The 14,061-nt window shown below is 36.1% G+C and overlaps 1 protein-coding gene across 6 annotated transcripts in view; it reads right to left on the bottom strand.

Moving 5' to 3' along the window:
• Positions 1-14,061, bottom strand: part of LOC101890976 (uncharacterized membrane protein DDB_G0293934) — a 106,771-nt gene that overhangs the window by 38,085 nt on the left and 54,625 nt on the right. For 3 of the 6 annotated variants that reach the window (XM_059126541.1, XM_005192001.4, XM_059126534.1), the window contains 2 exons: positions 8,295-8,433; positions 4,177-4,425 (listed from right to left, as the gene is read on the bottom strand). In XM_059126541.1, coding sequence (XP_058982524.1) covers positions 4,177-4,425; positions 8,295-8,433 — 388 coding nt within the window. Of the gene's footprint in view, positions 1-4,176; positions 4,426-8,294; positions 8,434-14,061 lie in introns of those variants that run through there. The other 3 variants (XM_059126528.1, XR_002195515.2, XM_059126539.1) reach the window with 3 other exon arrangements.

Below are 14,061 nucleotides of genomic sequence, written 5' to 3'. Positions count from 1 at the left end.
ATTCTTGGTGGCGCGTGCTGAGTGCGATGGTGCTAGTACTGTTGGAACGTCCAAAGTCTGCGACAAAAAGGTGTGCGTGCCCAAGGCTTTAATACACCCTCCAGAATATTTTCGCGATAATATTCGACATTTATTCTGATGCCACGGTCGAAGGTGCACATTTTCAGCTGACATCTTTGGCAAGTAAACACTATCATTTTGTTTGTTTACAAACTGCTGGACAGCGAATGTTTTCTCATCGGAGAAAACCAAATTCGGTAGTTAACCACTTTCGGCCAAGCGAAGCAACTCTTTAGCTGTTATGAGTCTATTTTCTTTCTGTTGCGGTGTAAGATCTTGCACTTTTTGGAATTTTAATGGCTTTACCCGGAGCTCATTTTTCAATGGAATATTGCGATATGTTCAGCTCACGAGCCATTTTTCGGCCACTGCGACGTGGGTTTCGATCAAGTCGCTTCTTTACTTTTCGAACCATTTCTGCTGATGTTGCTGTTTTATTTCGTCCACTTTTTTGACGTCGGTCTACGCTACCAGTATCACGGTAACGAGTGATGGAACGAGACACAAAAGATTTATTCACATTTAAATGGTGGAGTGCTCTAACGATAGCCACGTGTGGTTTTCCAGCCAAATATAAAGAAATCACTCTATCACGCTTGAACTCCATCACGAATAACTTTTTTCTGGAAAATTCTCACCAAAATGCTTTTGTACGCTTGTAAACAATATAATTAGCTGTCACTGGAATAATTTTAACAGCTGTGCGTTGCAGTTGTTTCATCTCTCTCTTTCTGAGGAAAACCAAATCCAATTTGCGCCTGTACTCTTGTGTTTTTGAGTAATGACATGATTATGGTGCCGGTTGTTTTGCAATGTAAATTAAAAATGGTAACATTTTTCAATTTCTTGCCAAAAGCCTCAAATAATTAATGCCATTCCAGTAATGTGTCTTGTCCAATCATAGTCCGCTACACTCTTAGTTCTAGTCAACATCATGACACTATAATTATAAGGATTCCAATGACATGGAAATGAGTGGAACAACTCGCGAGCAGATGTAGACAGACACAGATTATAGTTTGCCATGTTTTGGGGTGCAGCCTCTTGAGCAAAATTCGCAATCAATGATTGCAGACTACATCAATTAAAAGAGATCACAAAAGTGCGGTAGCACCGATTTACCGCAATAAAATTTTTGCATAACTACAACTATGGCAATTATTGCCGATGTCCATCTATTAGTTGCTACACCGGGAGAAATTCGATGCAATGGGTGTAATTTTGTAGCAGATTTTGTCTGTTACGGGAAAAGATTGGTTTTATAGACATCACCACAATGTGGAGGATATATAATGTCATTTCGACCTCGAAATATTCTTTGTAGACCCGATGAAGTATATGTATCCCTCATCAAAACAACATCAAAACTAAGTGAAAATATTTTTTCAAGTTATTAGGGGAAATAGCCATTACAAACCGGGTTATCAATCCATTATTGAGAAAATGGATGACGAACGAAATAAGTATCTTTTTTTGCCACTAAAAACGTTAAATTTGGTGACCAAAAATATACCCTCAGACAATGTTCGATTATTTACATATATTTTGACTTCTGTTATGATTATTCAAATTGTGGGCCCTCTATGGAGTAGGTTCCGAAGGAATGGACCAATATTGTCCATTTCGTGTCGGATCTAAATAAATATTTCGACTTCCTTCACTTTATATTAGATACGTGATAATTTTTAGAAAATGTTGAAATGTGCGTGGGGTACCAGATATAGTCGACCAAAGTATTCCATTTTCATACTTCATCTAATGAAGATAAAAATATTGATATGGGCAAAATGACATAAAAATCGAACATTTGTATCCAATTTTATGCGAAATCATAAATTCTATATTCGTCTCAGGTTTCTGGTTGAGAGAAATATTTAGATATAGCAAATTGTAAAGCATCAGATAAATGTACTGAAAATTGTGACCCTTTGTGGGTGAGGTACCAGGAGGAGTTCGCAGATATATATCATCTTCACAACAGATCTTGTGTTAGCAAAAATGTTGGTATGTGTGAAATTTGAAGAGTGTTGTATGCTTATTTCGCTTTCTTTGATCGTTTTTCCTTTCAAAATCTTGAACCCTATGTTGGGGAGGTACCAGAAGAAATGGCTCGATCTCTACCATCCTTACAACAGATCTTGTGTTGATGGAAATATTGAAAGTCTGAATAGAATCGGATGTTAATTTCGCGTTTTATGAGCTTCATGGATATTCAAAATTTTGACCCTTTGTGGGGGAGGTACTTGATGGAGTGGACCGATTTTAGGATTTTGATGCAAATATTATGATTTTCGTAAATTGGCAGTTAAACAGCAAGCAAATCAAAGCATTTTATAACCATTTAAGACGGAGAGAAACTCGATGAAATGGGAATAATTTTGTTGCAGATTTTGTCTGTTAGCGAATAGATTTTTTTAGACATCATCACAAAGTGGAGGGTATATAGTGCCATTTCGACTTCGAAACATTCTTTGGAGACCCCATGAAGTATCTACATTCTTCATCGAAACCATATTCAAAGTGAAAATATTTTTTCAAGTATTTAATGCGTAACGTAATAACTTTGGACATTCCAAGGTCTACGGCCAAAATGTTTGAGTGTCCAAGGCTTTATTACACCCTCCAGAATATTTTCGCGATAATACTCGGCATTTATTCTGATGCTACGGTCGATTAATATGAGCGGAGAGCGACTATCGGCTGTTATGGCGGCCCGCACCATCACCATGTCCAGCGCTTGAGTTCGTCATTCCGTTTGTAACCCATCGAAATAATAATTTTAGACCCAACAAAGTATATATATTCTTGATCAGCGAACAATTCTAAGACAATTTAGCACCGTCTGTTGTAATCATGCTACAGTCAAAACGAATTAAGATGGAGAACTAAAATTTTGCACAGATCTGTCGATTGTCTGAAGGCAGGTCAAGTTCGAAGATGGGCTACATCGGTCGAATATCGTATAGCCCCATATAATGGTACCCCCGTAGTTCCCCCATAAAACGACAACGACCGATATTCGGTATTTTGAAGATTTTAACAACATATTTCAATGGAATTGTCTGAAATTCTACACTAGAAGTTTCTTGTGAGTACTTTATCCCCTAGAAGAGAGTTGTCTATATAGGTCCTCGATATGATATATCCCCTATATAAGGGTTCCTCCCGCTATTCGGTATTTTGATGATTTTTGAGACTTTTTTCTCCTTTTACTTTTACTTATGCAGGAAGAGGTATAGACCCAATATAACGGTTTTTATTTGAGTCATATTTTCCGCCGGAAATTTTTTTTGAAGTTTCTTCCAAATAGTGGAGTGTATAAAAATTCGGCCCGGCCGAACTTAGCTTCTTTTTTACTTACTAGAATTTCAATGGTTTTACCTCGAGCTCATTTTTCAATATTTGCCGAATGGAATATTGCGATATGTTCATCTCACGAGCCAATTTTCGGCCACTGCGACGCGGGTTTCGATCAAGTCGCTTCTTTTCTTTTCAAACCATTTCTGATGATGTCGCTGTTTTCTTCCGTTTACTTCCTTGACGTCGGGCTACCAGTATCACGGTAAAGAGCGATGGTACGAAACAAAAAGATTTATTCAAATTTAAATGCTGGAGTGCTCCAATAATAGCCCCTTGTAGTTTTCCAGCCAAATATGAAGAAACCACACGATCACGCTTGAATTCCATCACAAATAACACGAATAACTTGAATTCCATCACGAATAACAGTAGACATGTCTTCCAGGTAGCGGTAACACTTAACCACACTCCATTACCAAATAGTTGATTTCCTATCTAATTTTTGGCAATCGCAACTAGTTTGTAATCAACCTATTAACGAATGATTTTAAAAGACCATTTCACACAACCAATAGGTCTTCAAATAATGAAAAATGCCTTACTTTTCACATCTGATTCGAAAATTTCACTACTCAGTTAACGGGAACTGAACACAGTTACGCCATTGCTTAAATTATTTATATTGTTCATGATTTCTCAGTGTACGCCGTACGTTTTCGAGCTGTATTTATCAACACCAAACAGCTTAAAAAATAACAAAATACAAATACTTTGGCAAAGCCAGTTGATTGCTTGTTCTATCTCTAATTTACTTACCTCGACATGGTCCCGGATATGCAACACCAATTGATCGACCAATTTTGCAAATTATACGATTTATCTCGCACATGCTTTTGTATGTCTTGCCATCAGCGCCACAAACGGCTCTGGTCGCATCCACTACATCATTGTCATTATCATAATCGTCCAGTGGGCATTCGATTTTACATGCTATGCAGTGCGGCATGGTGTACTGATCCTCGACACAAGTAAGTCCTTCCAAGCACTTGACTCCATTGCAAGTAGCTGCACGAGGCAATAGAAATGGGGTAGGGTAGGGAGAGGAGTGAAGAGAAGAAACACAAATACATGGAAAAATTAATAAATGGTATAATTTACGACATGCACCGAAGAAAGTCGACTGATTGTTGTTTGTGAACATTTGAGATGGCCCCCAGACCATTAGACACTAACAAACGATCGTTCGATCGGTCCACTCGAATCGCCTGGCAGCCAACCAACCCCACACCACTGGATTGTCATTACCTGCCATTTGCTGCAAATATGTTTAACAAATAACAGAAAATATTTACAGCCAATAAACAGTCAAATTTATCATTTAATGTGGCATTGGCATGTAACGCCTTGGCGCCACGAATGACAGCATCCGAAATGGCGACCATTTTTTTTTGGTTGGTCTTGCAGGGAATTTGTTGGTGAATTCAATGGCATAGCAACAGGCCAAATGAACAGGTGATGCTGCCATATTTTTGGACATAAATTTAATGTTTGTTTGTTAACTCTCTTGGTCGTATGGTCGCAGTGGATTTATGTACTTTATGGAAAATCGTTTTTAGGAGTTGATTTGGCCCTGTCCGTCCGTTTATCTGGTGCTTACAATAACTCTCGTAGGGAGTATCCACTTTGGTCCCAACTTTGCAATGCGTATTAATTTTACCAAATTTAGATCGGATTTTGAGATGAGCGATGTCGGTCCACTCATAATATACCACTACCCAACATTTTAAAGTATTCTTAAATATAACATCTCGTATTAAACGAACGATGTACCTAATATAGTTCAATCTTTGCATATTGCAATCTTTATATAAAACTTAGGTCAGAAATGTGTATAGATAATATTGACCCACTCTTTCCCGTGATCAATATCTTCGATCGATCAAAATATTCAAAAACAGCCCATATATCATAAAAAGTGATGGAAATGGACCAATATCGATCCACTCCATACGGTACCTTCACAACAAAGACGTACCTTTATAAAATATAAAATCAATACTCTCCTTTCTTCTCCGAAGTTTCCATTACCAAATAATGGTTTTCCTTGTTAGTTTTTGGCGGTCGTAACAACTTTCGAATCAACATATTATATCCGTTTTTTACAAGGATGGAGGTAATTTTGTGCTCTATTTTTCTTTGGTACCGTTTTTTACCCTCCACCGTACATTAAGTTCGTCATTCCATTTGTAACTCATTGAAATAATAATTATATATATTCTTGATCTTGATTATAATACGATTTAGCCCTGTCCGTCCGTCCGATAGGAAGCTAAAACTTTGCACATATCATTCTTTTGTCCGCTAGCAGTTCATGTTCGAAGATATCGGTCCACAATATCGTATAGCCCTCATGTAACGGTACCCACCCAACATTCTATATTTTTATGATTGTAGCCAAATTTTTCAAATAAATTGTCTGAAAATCCACAAAGCGAGTTCCTTTTGAGCACTTTACCCCCTGGAAGAGTATTATTTATATAGGTCCACGATATCGTACAGGGTTGCCCAAATTCGACGGCCCCATGTTTTTTTAAAAATCAAAGAAAAAAATAAAAATTTGGCGGTTGGCTATGTTAATCATTTAATTTGTTCCAAGTAGATTTGTTTACATCAATTTGTGAATATGATATCTCTCAAATGGCCGCCTCTGGCGTTGATGACGTATTGTGCCCTTTTTGCTGCATTTTCCATCGTTTTTGCCAACATTTCGGTCGGAATAGCGGCTATTTCTTCACGAATGTTGTCCTTGAGCTCTTCCACGGTCCTTGGCTTGTTAACGTAAACCTTTGACTTCAAATATCCCCACAAGAAGAAATCAGGCGGCGTCAAATCCGGCGAACGCGGTGGCCAGTCCAAATCACCACTTTTCGACATCAAACGGCCCGGAAACAAATTCTTCAGAAAATCGATTGTTATGCGACTTGTGTGCGGTGGAGCGCCGTCTTGTTGAAACCAGAACTGCCTCATACGCTTTCGACGAATAATTGGCATCACAAAATTGGTCATCATGTCGCGATAACGCTCCTGATTGATGGTAACAGCATGGCCATTTTCATTTTGGAAGAAAAACGGCCCAATGACCGTTTTCGGACTAACGCCGCACCAAACTCTGACTTTTTCGTCATGAAGAGGCACTTCTTGAATCTTCTGAGGATTTTCAGTGGGGTAAAAACGGCAATTTTGCTTATTTACGGTCCCATTCAATGTGAAATGGGCTTCATCGGACATGATAATTTTGTTCCAAAATTGCTCGTCATCTTCGGCCATTTCGATGACTCTTTGGGCCCATTCCAATCGACGAGGCTTGTCAATTAAATTTTGTACGGGAACGAATAATCCGTTGTAAAGTGGACCGAGCCATGCCCAACTGCTGAGAACGGCGTTTTTGGGATGTTCTTGGGGACCTCTCAACACTGGCTCGTACGGCAGCGATATTCTCGGCCGATCGCCTTGGTCGACTTTTATATGGCCTCTTCGGATTAGAAAGAGCCTTACCAGTCGAAAATTTTTCGTATAAACGCTAAATGGTGTTCTTAAAAGGCGCATTTCTCACATTTTTTAATGTTTTAAAATCACGTTGAGTTTTCACAATTGACTTCTTCTGTTAAATGTAAATTTCAACTATTTCAGAGCGCTCGCGTGGCGTGTATTCATGGTAAAAATCTGCTTGGACTGACACTTCAAACGTGGTATGTCATTAAGCGATGTGACATCTCTGTCAAAAGTTATGGCGTTGCCAGGTGGGTCCGTCGAATATGGGCAACCCTGTATATCCCCCATAAAAACGGTAAATCCCTATATCCTGCATTTTGATGATTTCAGCTACATTTTTCAATGGAATTGTCTGAAAATCCATACTAGGAATTCTTTCTAAGCACTTTAGCCCCTGAAAGAGAAATGTCTATACAGGTCCACGGTATCGCATAGCCCACATACAATGGTAATCCTCCATATTGGATATTTTGACGATTTTAGGGACATTATTCACCGGAGTTGTTTTAAATTTCGTAATTAGAATTCGTAATGGGTACTACAGCCTATAACATAAAATTGTCTGTGCCGGCTCAGGTCTTCGTATAGGCCCCATTTATCAGTACCTCCCTATATTCGGTATTTTTAGGACTTTAGATATAATATTCACCGGATTTTTTCAAGATTCGTATTTGAATATTGTAATAGCTTATGACAAAAGCTGCCTATGTAGGTCCACTTCTTCGTATAGACCCCAATATAACGGCTACATTCGGTATTTTTAAAATGTTAACAGAATTTTTTAACAGATTTTATTTTAATATTTTAATTTCCAAATTCGTCCCAAAGTCCTTTGCCACTGTTAAACACGTGAACGATCGTATCTGGTGTAAAAACTACATCAGCAACCCATCGAATTTTATTATGTTGCTTTTCGTTTGCCGATACAAAATTTCTAATTTGCAAAATTGGGTTTTGCAGTCGAATTCGCACACTTCTTGCCGTTTTACTCATTTCTTGGTAATGATGAAAATAAGTTCCTTTGCTTTGTACTGTTTAACGTATAACCCACTATTTTCAATCTAATGACAATGGAGGATATAGTTTGTTTACATTTCGGGCTTATTCATCTCATTAGCTTTCAAATTTTAGTTGGACACGAAAATATACCTACATCTTCATATTCTGAAGGTATATATCAGGTTCTTAAACGACTTATATTTTCCAACGTAATTTCAGCTAATACTGTTATTATAGGACCCCACATAATGTGGCTGTTTAGATTTCATATATTTTATTATATGCCTAATTTGAGGTTAATATATTCAAAAATTTCGACTTGGTTGACCTGCATGCCAACATATAGTTCTTTTATGATCTCAAATAAATATGGGAATACTTACTTTTACAATGACCGCGATAGGCAACTTGCAGCAAATGATTATCCGTACGACAAGCGCGTTTCCGCAATTGGCATTCGGTGTTGTAGGTTCGTCCATCCGTACCACAAACAGGGTTAATAGATCTTATATTGTCTGTAATCTTGTTTGAGTTGGGAAGAAATTGAAAAAATAACAAAGAAATGGTATTAAGTGATATGGCACACGGATTTTAATCGAAACAAAGTTACAATTAAGAAATGTATAATACCCTTAACCAAAAGATGGATGGATGGTATATAAAAATTGTCATTGGTTGTTAGCATATAGTTCTAAAGTAAATTCCAATAAGTTTTATTATTCTAAGTTTTAATTTGCCGATAAACTGTGAGGTATCAAATATGAGGTGAGTTCACTTAGTTGTTTCCACAGTTGTGGAAACATAATTTTGAGATGATTTTGTTGTAAGGGCATCACAACGGCATAGTTAAAACTTAGGTAAGGTTAGGTTGAAAGGAGGGACGAAAATTGTCTAATGTCCTGGTGGACATACACTTAAGCCAGTATAGGCCTGTTGTACTCTTTAGACTAAAGTTATTGAAAGATGACCGGCGGTTTACAGTTTATTATGTTAGGAATTCAGTTGCTTAACAAAATTCCTTAACTATTTTTCTTTTTTTCATTTACCATAATCTGATTAATTTCTGGTATGGAGTCGTTTCCTAAGAATTAGGATCTGATACTTGCAAACGCTGGTCATTCACAGAGAAAACTATTCCAGGTTTCATCATCTTCCCGCATGTCCTGCATATGCTGCTATCTGCACATACTATCTTGTACAAATGAGCTTGTGGGTCCAGGTGCCCCTTATGTACACTCCACTAATTTCTTCTCTTCATTGGGGTTCCACCATAGGATTTTTATGGTATTCCCGAAGGTGTTTTGGCGTTTTTTGCCCACGTCTTTTACTCTAGACGTGACGGATATAGAGGCATTGCATTATCCAAGTTTGCGGTTGCTAATTCCCTGTCTGTTTTGGCGAGAGAGATCGCTATCTCGTTATCCTAACGAGATAACTACTGCCCTATATAATGCGTACTGAGCTAATGATATGCCATGTGGTCTTTATTTAACCACTCGTCCGTAGCCTTGATTCTCATGGCCGTGACGGCCGTTTCATGCCATATCTGAATGTCTTTTGGGTCTACATATAAAATTGTTGTCCTCATTGTACCGCCAATGCCTAAGCAGCACATTCGTTACACTTTCTATAATATTTTTGTATTACATTTTTTATCCATAGCTGTTCATCAGACTACTGATGCGTATGGAAGAACAGGTCAATGTGCCATCTTTGAATTGAATACCCATTTTAAGCCTACAACAATTTTTCACGATGTTCAGTATCTGTGAGGTTTATTAGTTTTTTCTTGATTGTGGTCTCTTCAATTATGATTCCTATCTACCCAGATATTTAACCTTATTGGATATGTTGATGATCTTGTTCAGGAAGACTGGTTCATCGAGTCCTTAATGGCAGTAACCCACAGGAGAGATGATAAAATCCAACCTGTGAAGTTCCCTGTTAACGTCATATATTCCACAACTTATCTATCTATTTCTTAGCATATGGCTATGGATACCCTGAGCACTAGTGGTATATTGAAAAAAAAAAAATGATGATAATAAAGTATTGCTTATCTTCCCCATTTCTGTGTTTAATACTTAGATGATTAGACTTCAACGAATGTAGACATGCGTGGGGGATGCACGCATTGTTGCTCCGTTAACATTAAGAAAACACATTATAGATGGCTTTTGTAGATTACCAATCACAAAATCTAATTTTTCACCACTACATGCCATTGCCGATATTGAACAATGCATTTCAAATCTTGAAGATAACGAAAAAGAAATATGTAGAATAAAAATTGCCAACAGAATAAGTAACTACAAACGAAATAAGAAATACAACCAAAAAGAAAGATTCATTCAAACTACATTCGAAAATACCAAAAAATTTCTAAAAGCACACAAAAACGTTATTATTTTGCAAGCCGATAAAGGAAATAAAACCGTAGCAATGAATAAAAAGGACTACATTTCTAAAATGGAAACTCTTCTACAGGACAAACACACATACAAAATATTACGAACAGATCCAACCCAAAAATTACAAAAAGCGAATAACAATTTGGTCTCAGAACTATACAAGAACAAGAATATAACTTTGTTGGAAAAAAAGAAATTATCTTGCACCGCAGCTAACGCGCCTCGAATATACGGGTTGCCGAAAATTCACAAACCCAACATCCCACTAAGACCAATTGTTTCGTCAATGAATGTACCATGCTATGAACTTTCAAAGTACCTTGGACATATTTTAAAAAACCTAATCTCGAAGAACTATAATATAAAAAACTCTACTTCTTTAAAACAAAACATAAAAAACATCCAACTTGACAACACAGACATTCTAGTCTCATTTGATGTAGTGTCACTTTTCACAAATATTCCTGTCCACACCGCAATAAAAATCATAATGGAAAAATGGGATGAAATAAGAAAATATACAGAAATACCAAAATCACGTTTTCTTCAAATTTTACAATTTTGCCTCCAAGACAACAACTATTTCATGTTCGACGATAAAATATATAACCAAGTATTTGGAATGCCAATGGGAAATCCACTATCACCGACAATAGCGGACATAGTCTTAGACAAACTACTTGACGACACACTAGCTGAGCTACAAAGTAAGGACATAAATATCAAATACATAGTCAAATATGTAGATGATATTTTAGCAATTATTAAAAAAGACGAATCAGATGAAATTCTAAACACATTGAACAAATACCACAACAAAATACAATTTACCATGGAAACTGAAACAGAAGGCTCAATATCATACTTAGATGCAAGATTAATTAGAAATAACCAAAACATAGAATTCGACTGGTACACAAAAGACACATCATCTGGTAGAATAATTACTAATTAACGGCACCGGCGAAAATTTCGTCGGTCGCCGCGACCTCAATTAGCTTTATTTCTATTTCATACGCCGGCGACCGGCGAACAAAACAGTACAAGGTGGCCATACTTGTACGAATTTTATGTGTTTTAGTAAATAAAGTTACTTTTTACTTTAAAATTTGTTATGGTCACTCTACTATCTGTTACTCGTATAAAAAAAACATAATTAATTTGTTTATTTATTTGTGTACTTGCGCCTGAGTGAAGATGGATATCAGTGAATTTATAATAGAGAAGATGGACATAAGTGAAATTATAATAGAGAACGTAAAGAATTATGTGTTCTTGTATAATTCATTGTAGTCAACAAATGAGCTAAAAGTAAACAACTTCATCAGCTGTTTTATAATTTCGTCGGTATTGTGTTCCATACGACGAATTTTCGCGGCTCATTTTGTCGCCGCGTAGGGCGAAATTCGTCGTTCGCTCCAATTGTGTTCCTAGCATTAAGCACAATATTTACAAACACAAAAACACCTATTGACAAACAACAACAGAACAACGTTGTTTATAAAATTCCATGTAAAGGCAAAGCGAATGAAAGCTGTAACAAAATATACATTGGAACAACAAAGCGATCACTACGCACACGAATGAGCGAACACAAGTCGGACATAGAAAAACAAAAGGAGACAACAGCGCTATCACAACATGCCTTTCACACTGGCCACTCACCAGACTTTGATAGCATAGAAATATTAGACAAAGAGAAAATAGAAAAGAAAAGACTAATGATTGAGAGCCTTAGAATACAACAACATATTGACAAGACGATGAACCTAAAAGAAGATACTGACAACATAAGTTCGTGCTATGGAGTGGCAATAAAGTAAAAAACTGTGATACTAATTTTTAAGTAGTGTACTTTATTATATGTTCTATGTAAACTCGTCTTAAAAATTATATTTTAAGTTTATCCCATCTTGTGAATTAATATGAAATTGAAATGTTAATTTTTGATTTATTTAAATAGACGAATTCCCCAGAAGAAGTCGCCAAAACAGCGACGAAACGTCGGGAATAAAATACAAAACAAAATAATTTTGTTTTAATTTGTATATAAAACCTAAGGTCAAGAAGCTAAAACACAAACCATAAAAATATATGGAGTTTATATATAATTTTTTGGATAATTTTGCTAACATAAAATTAAAATTTTTCTTACAAAACGCCCAAAACAAGAAGGGAGATATTTTTTACGTGCTTTTTGGTTTCTCTCACACACACAAGCGCAATGTTCATTTTGTGCATCATAGGTTTAATATCTAAATATGTAAATTCTATGCCTATTATCTTAGGAAAACTTTTTGTGATATTGTCGATCTTTACACTTCTATAATAACAATATAAACGTATAAAGGATGGCTCAATCTCTCGATTTGATACACAAACATTTTTTAATATTTTCTCTAGATTTGTTTTGTGGTTTAAAATGGAACTTGTTCGAATATTGAATGTAAAATTGTTAATTTTTTATATTTTATTAGCTTGTTACCAAATAGATGAACTCATTGGCCCTCTCTACTTGTCGTATTTTATTATTATACTAGCTGAACCCGGTGCGGTTGTCGTTCGGATTTATTGATTTCATAGCAAATGGTAAGCGTGCAGAAAACTGCATCTTTCGAAGTTGAGTGGCATATCTAATTAGAGAATTCGAGGTAGCGACATTCTTCCCCGTAATAATCGTATCCCCTATTAACTTGTGAAATTTTTTACTTTTAGCCTAATACCATTGCAAAGGCGTTGATTTCTTAATGAAATCATATCCTAATCCGAACCGATTTCAATATAATTTGACAAAATTTACTGTTTCACCAAATTCCGTCATACCATCCATATTTCATTGAAATTGGTGCGTCAAATTTGTGAAATCGGCCGAGAATATATATCCAAATCCTAACCGATTTCCAATTAATTTGGCAAATTTATTATTGTAACCAATTTCAGTCAAATATTCTGAATTTCATTGGAATCGGTCATGTATATCGTGTATGGTGGACATAACTTACATGAAATCGGCAGAAATATATTAAATTATTTAAAATCGACCGAAAATATATACGGGAGCTATATCACAATTTGAAGCGATTTGAATATAATTTGAAATTTTTTCTGTACCAAATTTTGTCACTCATGCCGAATTTCATTGGAATCGGACATACGTATCGTGTTTGGTGCAACAAATATGTAAAATCGGCCGGAAATATATATGGGATCTATATCCAAATCTGAACCGATTTCAATATAATATAATTAACAAATTTATTTTCTGATCAAAATTCCATTACACATTCTAAATTTTATTGAAATCGAGCATACACAGCGTGTTTAATGCATCAAATACATGAAATCGGCCGAAAATATATATGGGAGCTATATCCAAATCTGAACCGATTTCAATATAATTTCGCAAATTTATTTTTGTTCCAAATTCCGTTATGCATTCCAAATTTGGAGACTGTATCTGTAATCCATCAATAGATATGTGCATATAAAACCTCCGATACTGACGATATATCTATCAAGTGGAATTTAATATATGTATATAGCCTATGTTACTTTCAGGCGCTGTTTTCGAATCCATTAATTACAAACAAACAAACAAACAGACTGTTAGGTCATTTGCAAAAATGGACAATATTGGTCCTCTCCACAAAGTACCTCCCACACAAAGAGACGAAATTTGATATAATTATAATTCTTATAAAATGTGAAATAAGAGTCCGGTCAAAATTTTTGAATAACC

The sequence above is a fragment of the Musca domestica genome, unplaced genomic scaffold (assembly GCF_030504385.1).
Source record: "Musca domestica strain aabys unplaced genomic scaffold, Musca_domestica.polishedcontigs.V.1.1 10, whole genome shotgun sequence".
Classification (NCBI taxonomy): domain Eukaryota; kingdom Metazoa; phylum Arthropoda; class Insecta; order Diptera; family Muscidae; genus Musca; species Musca domestica.
This window is presented reverse-complemented; position numbering and strand designations above follow the sequence as displayed.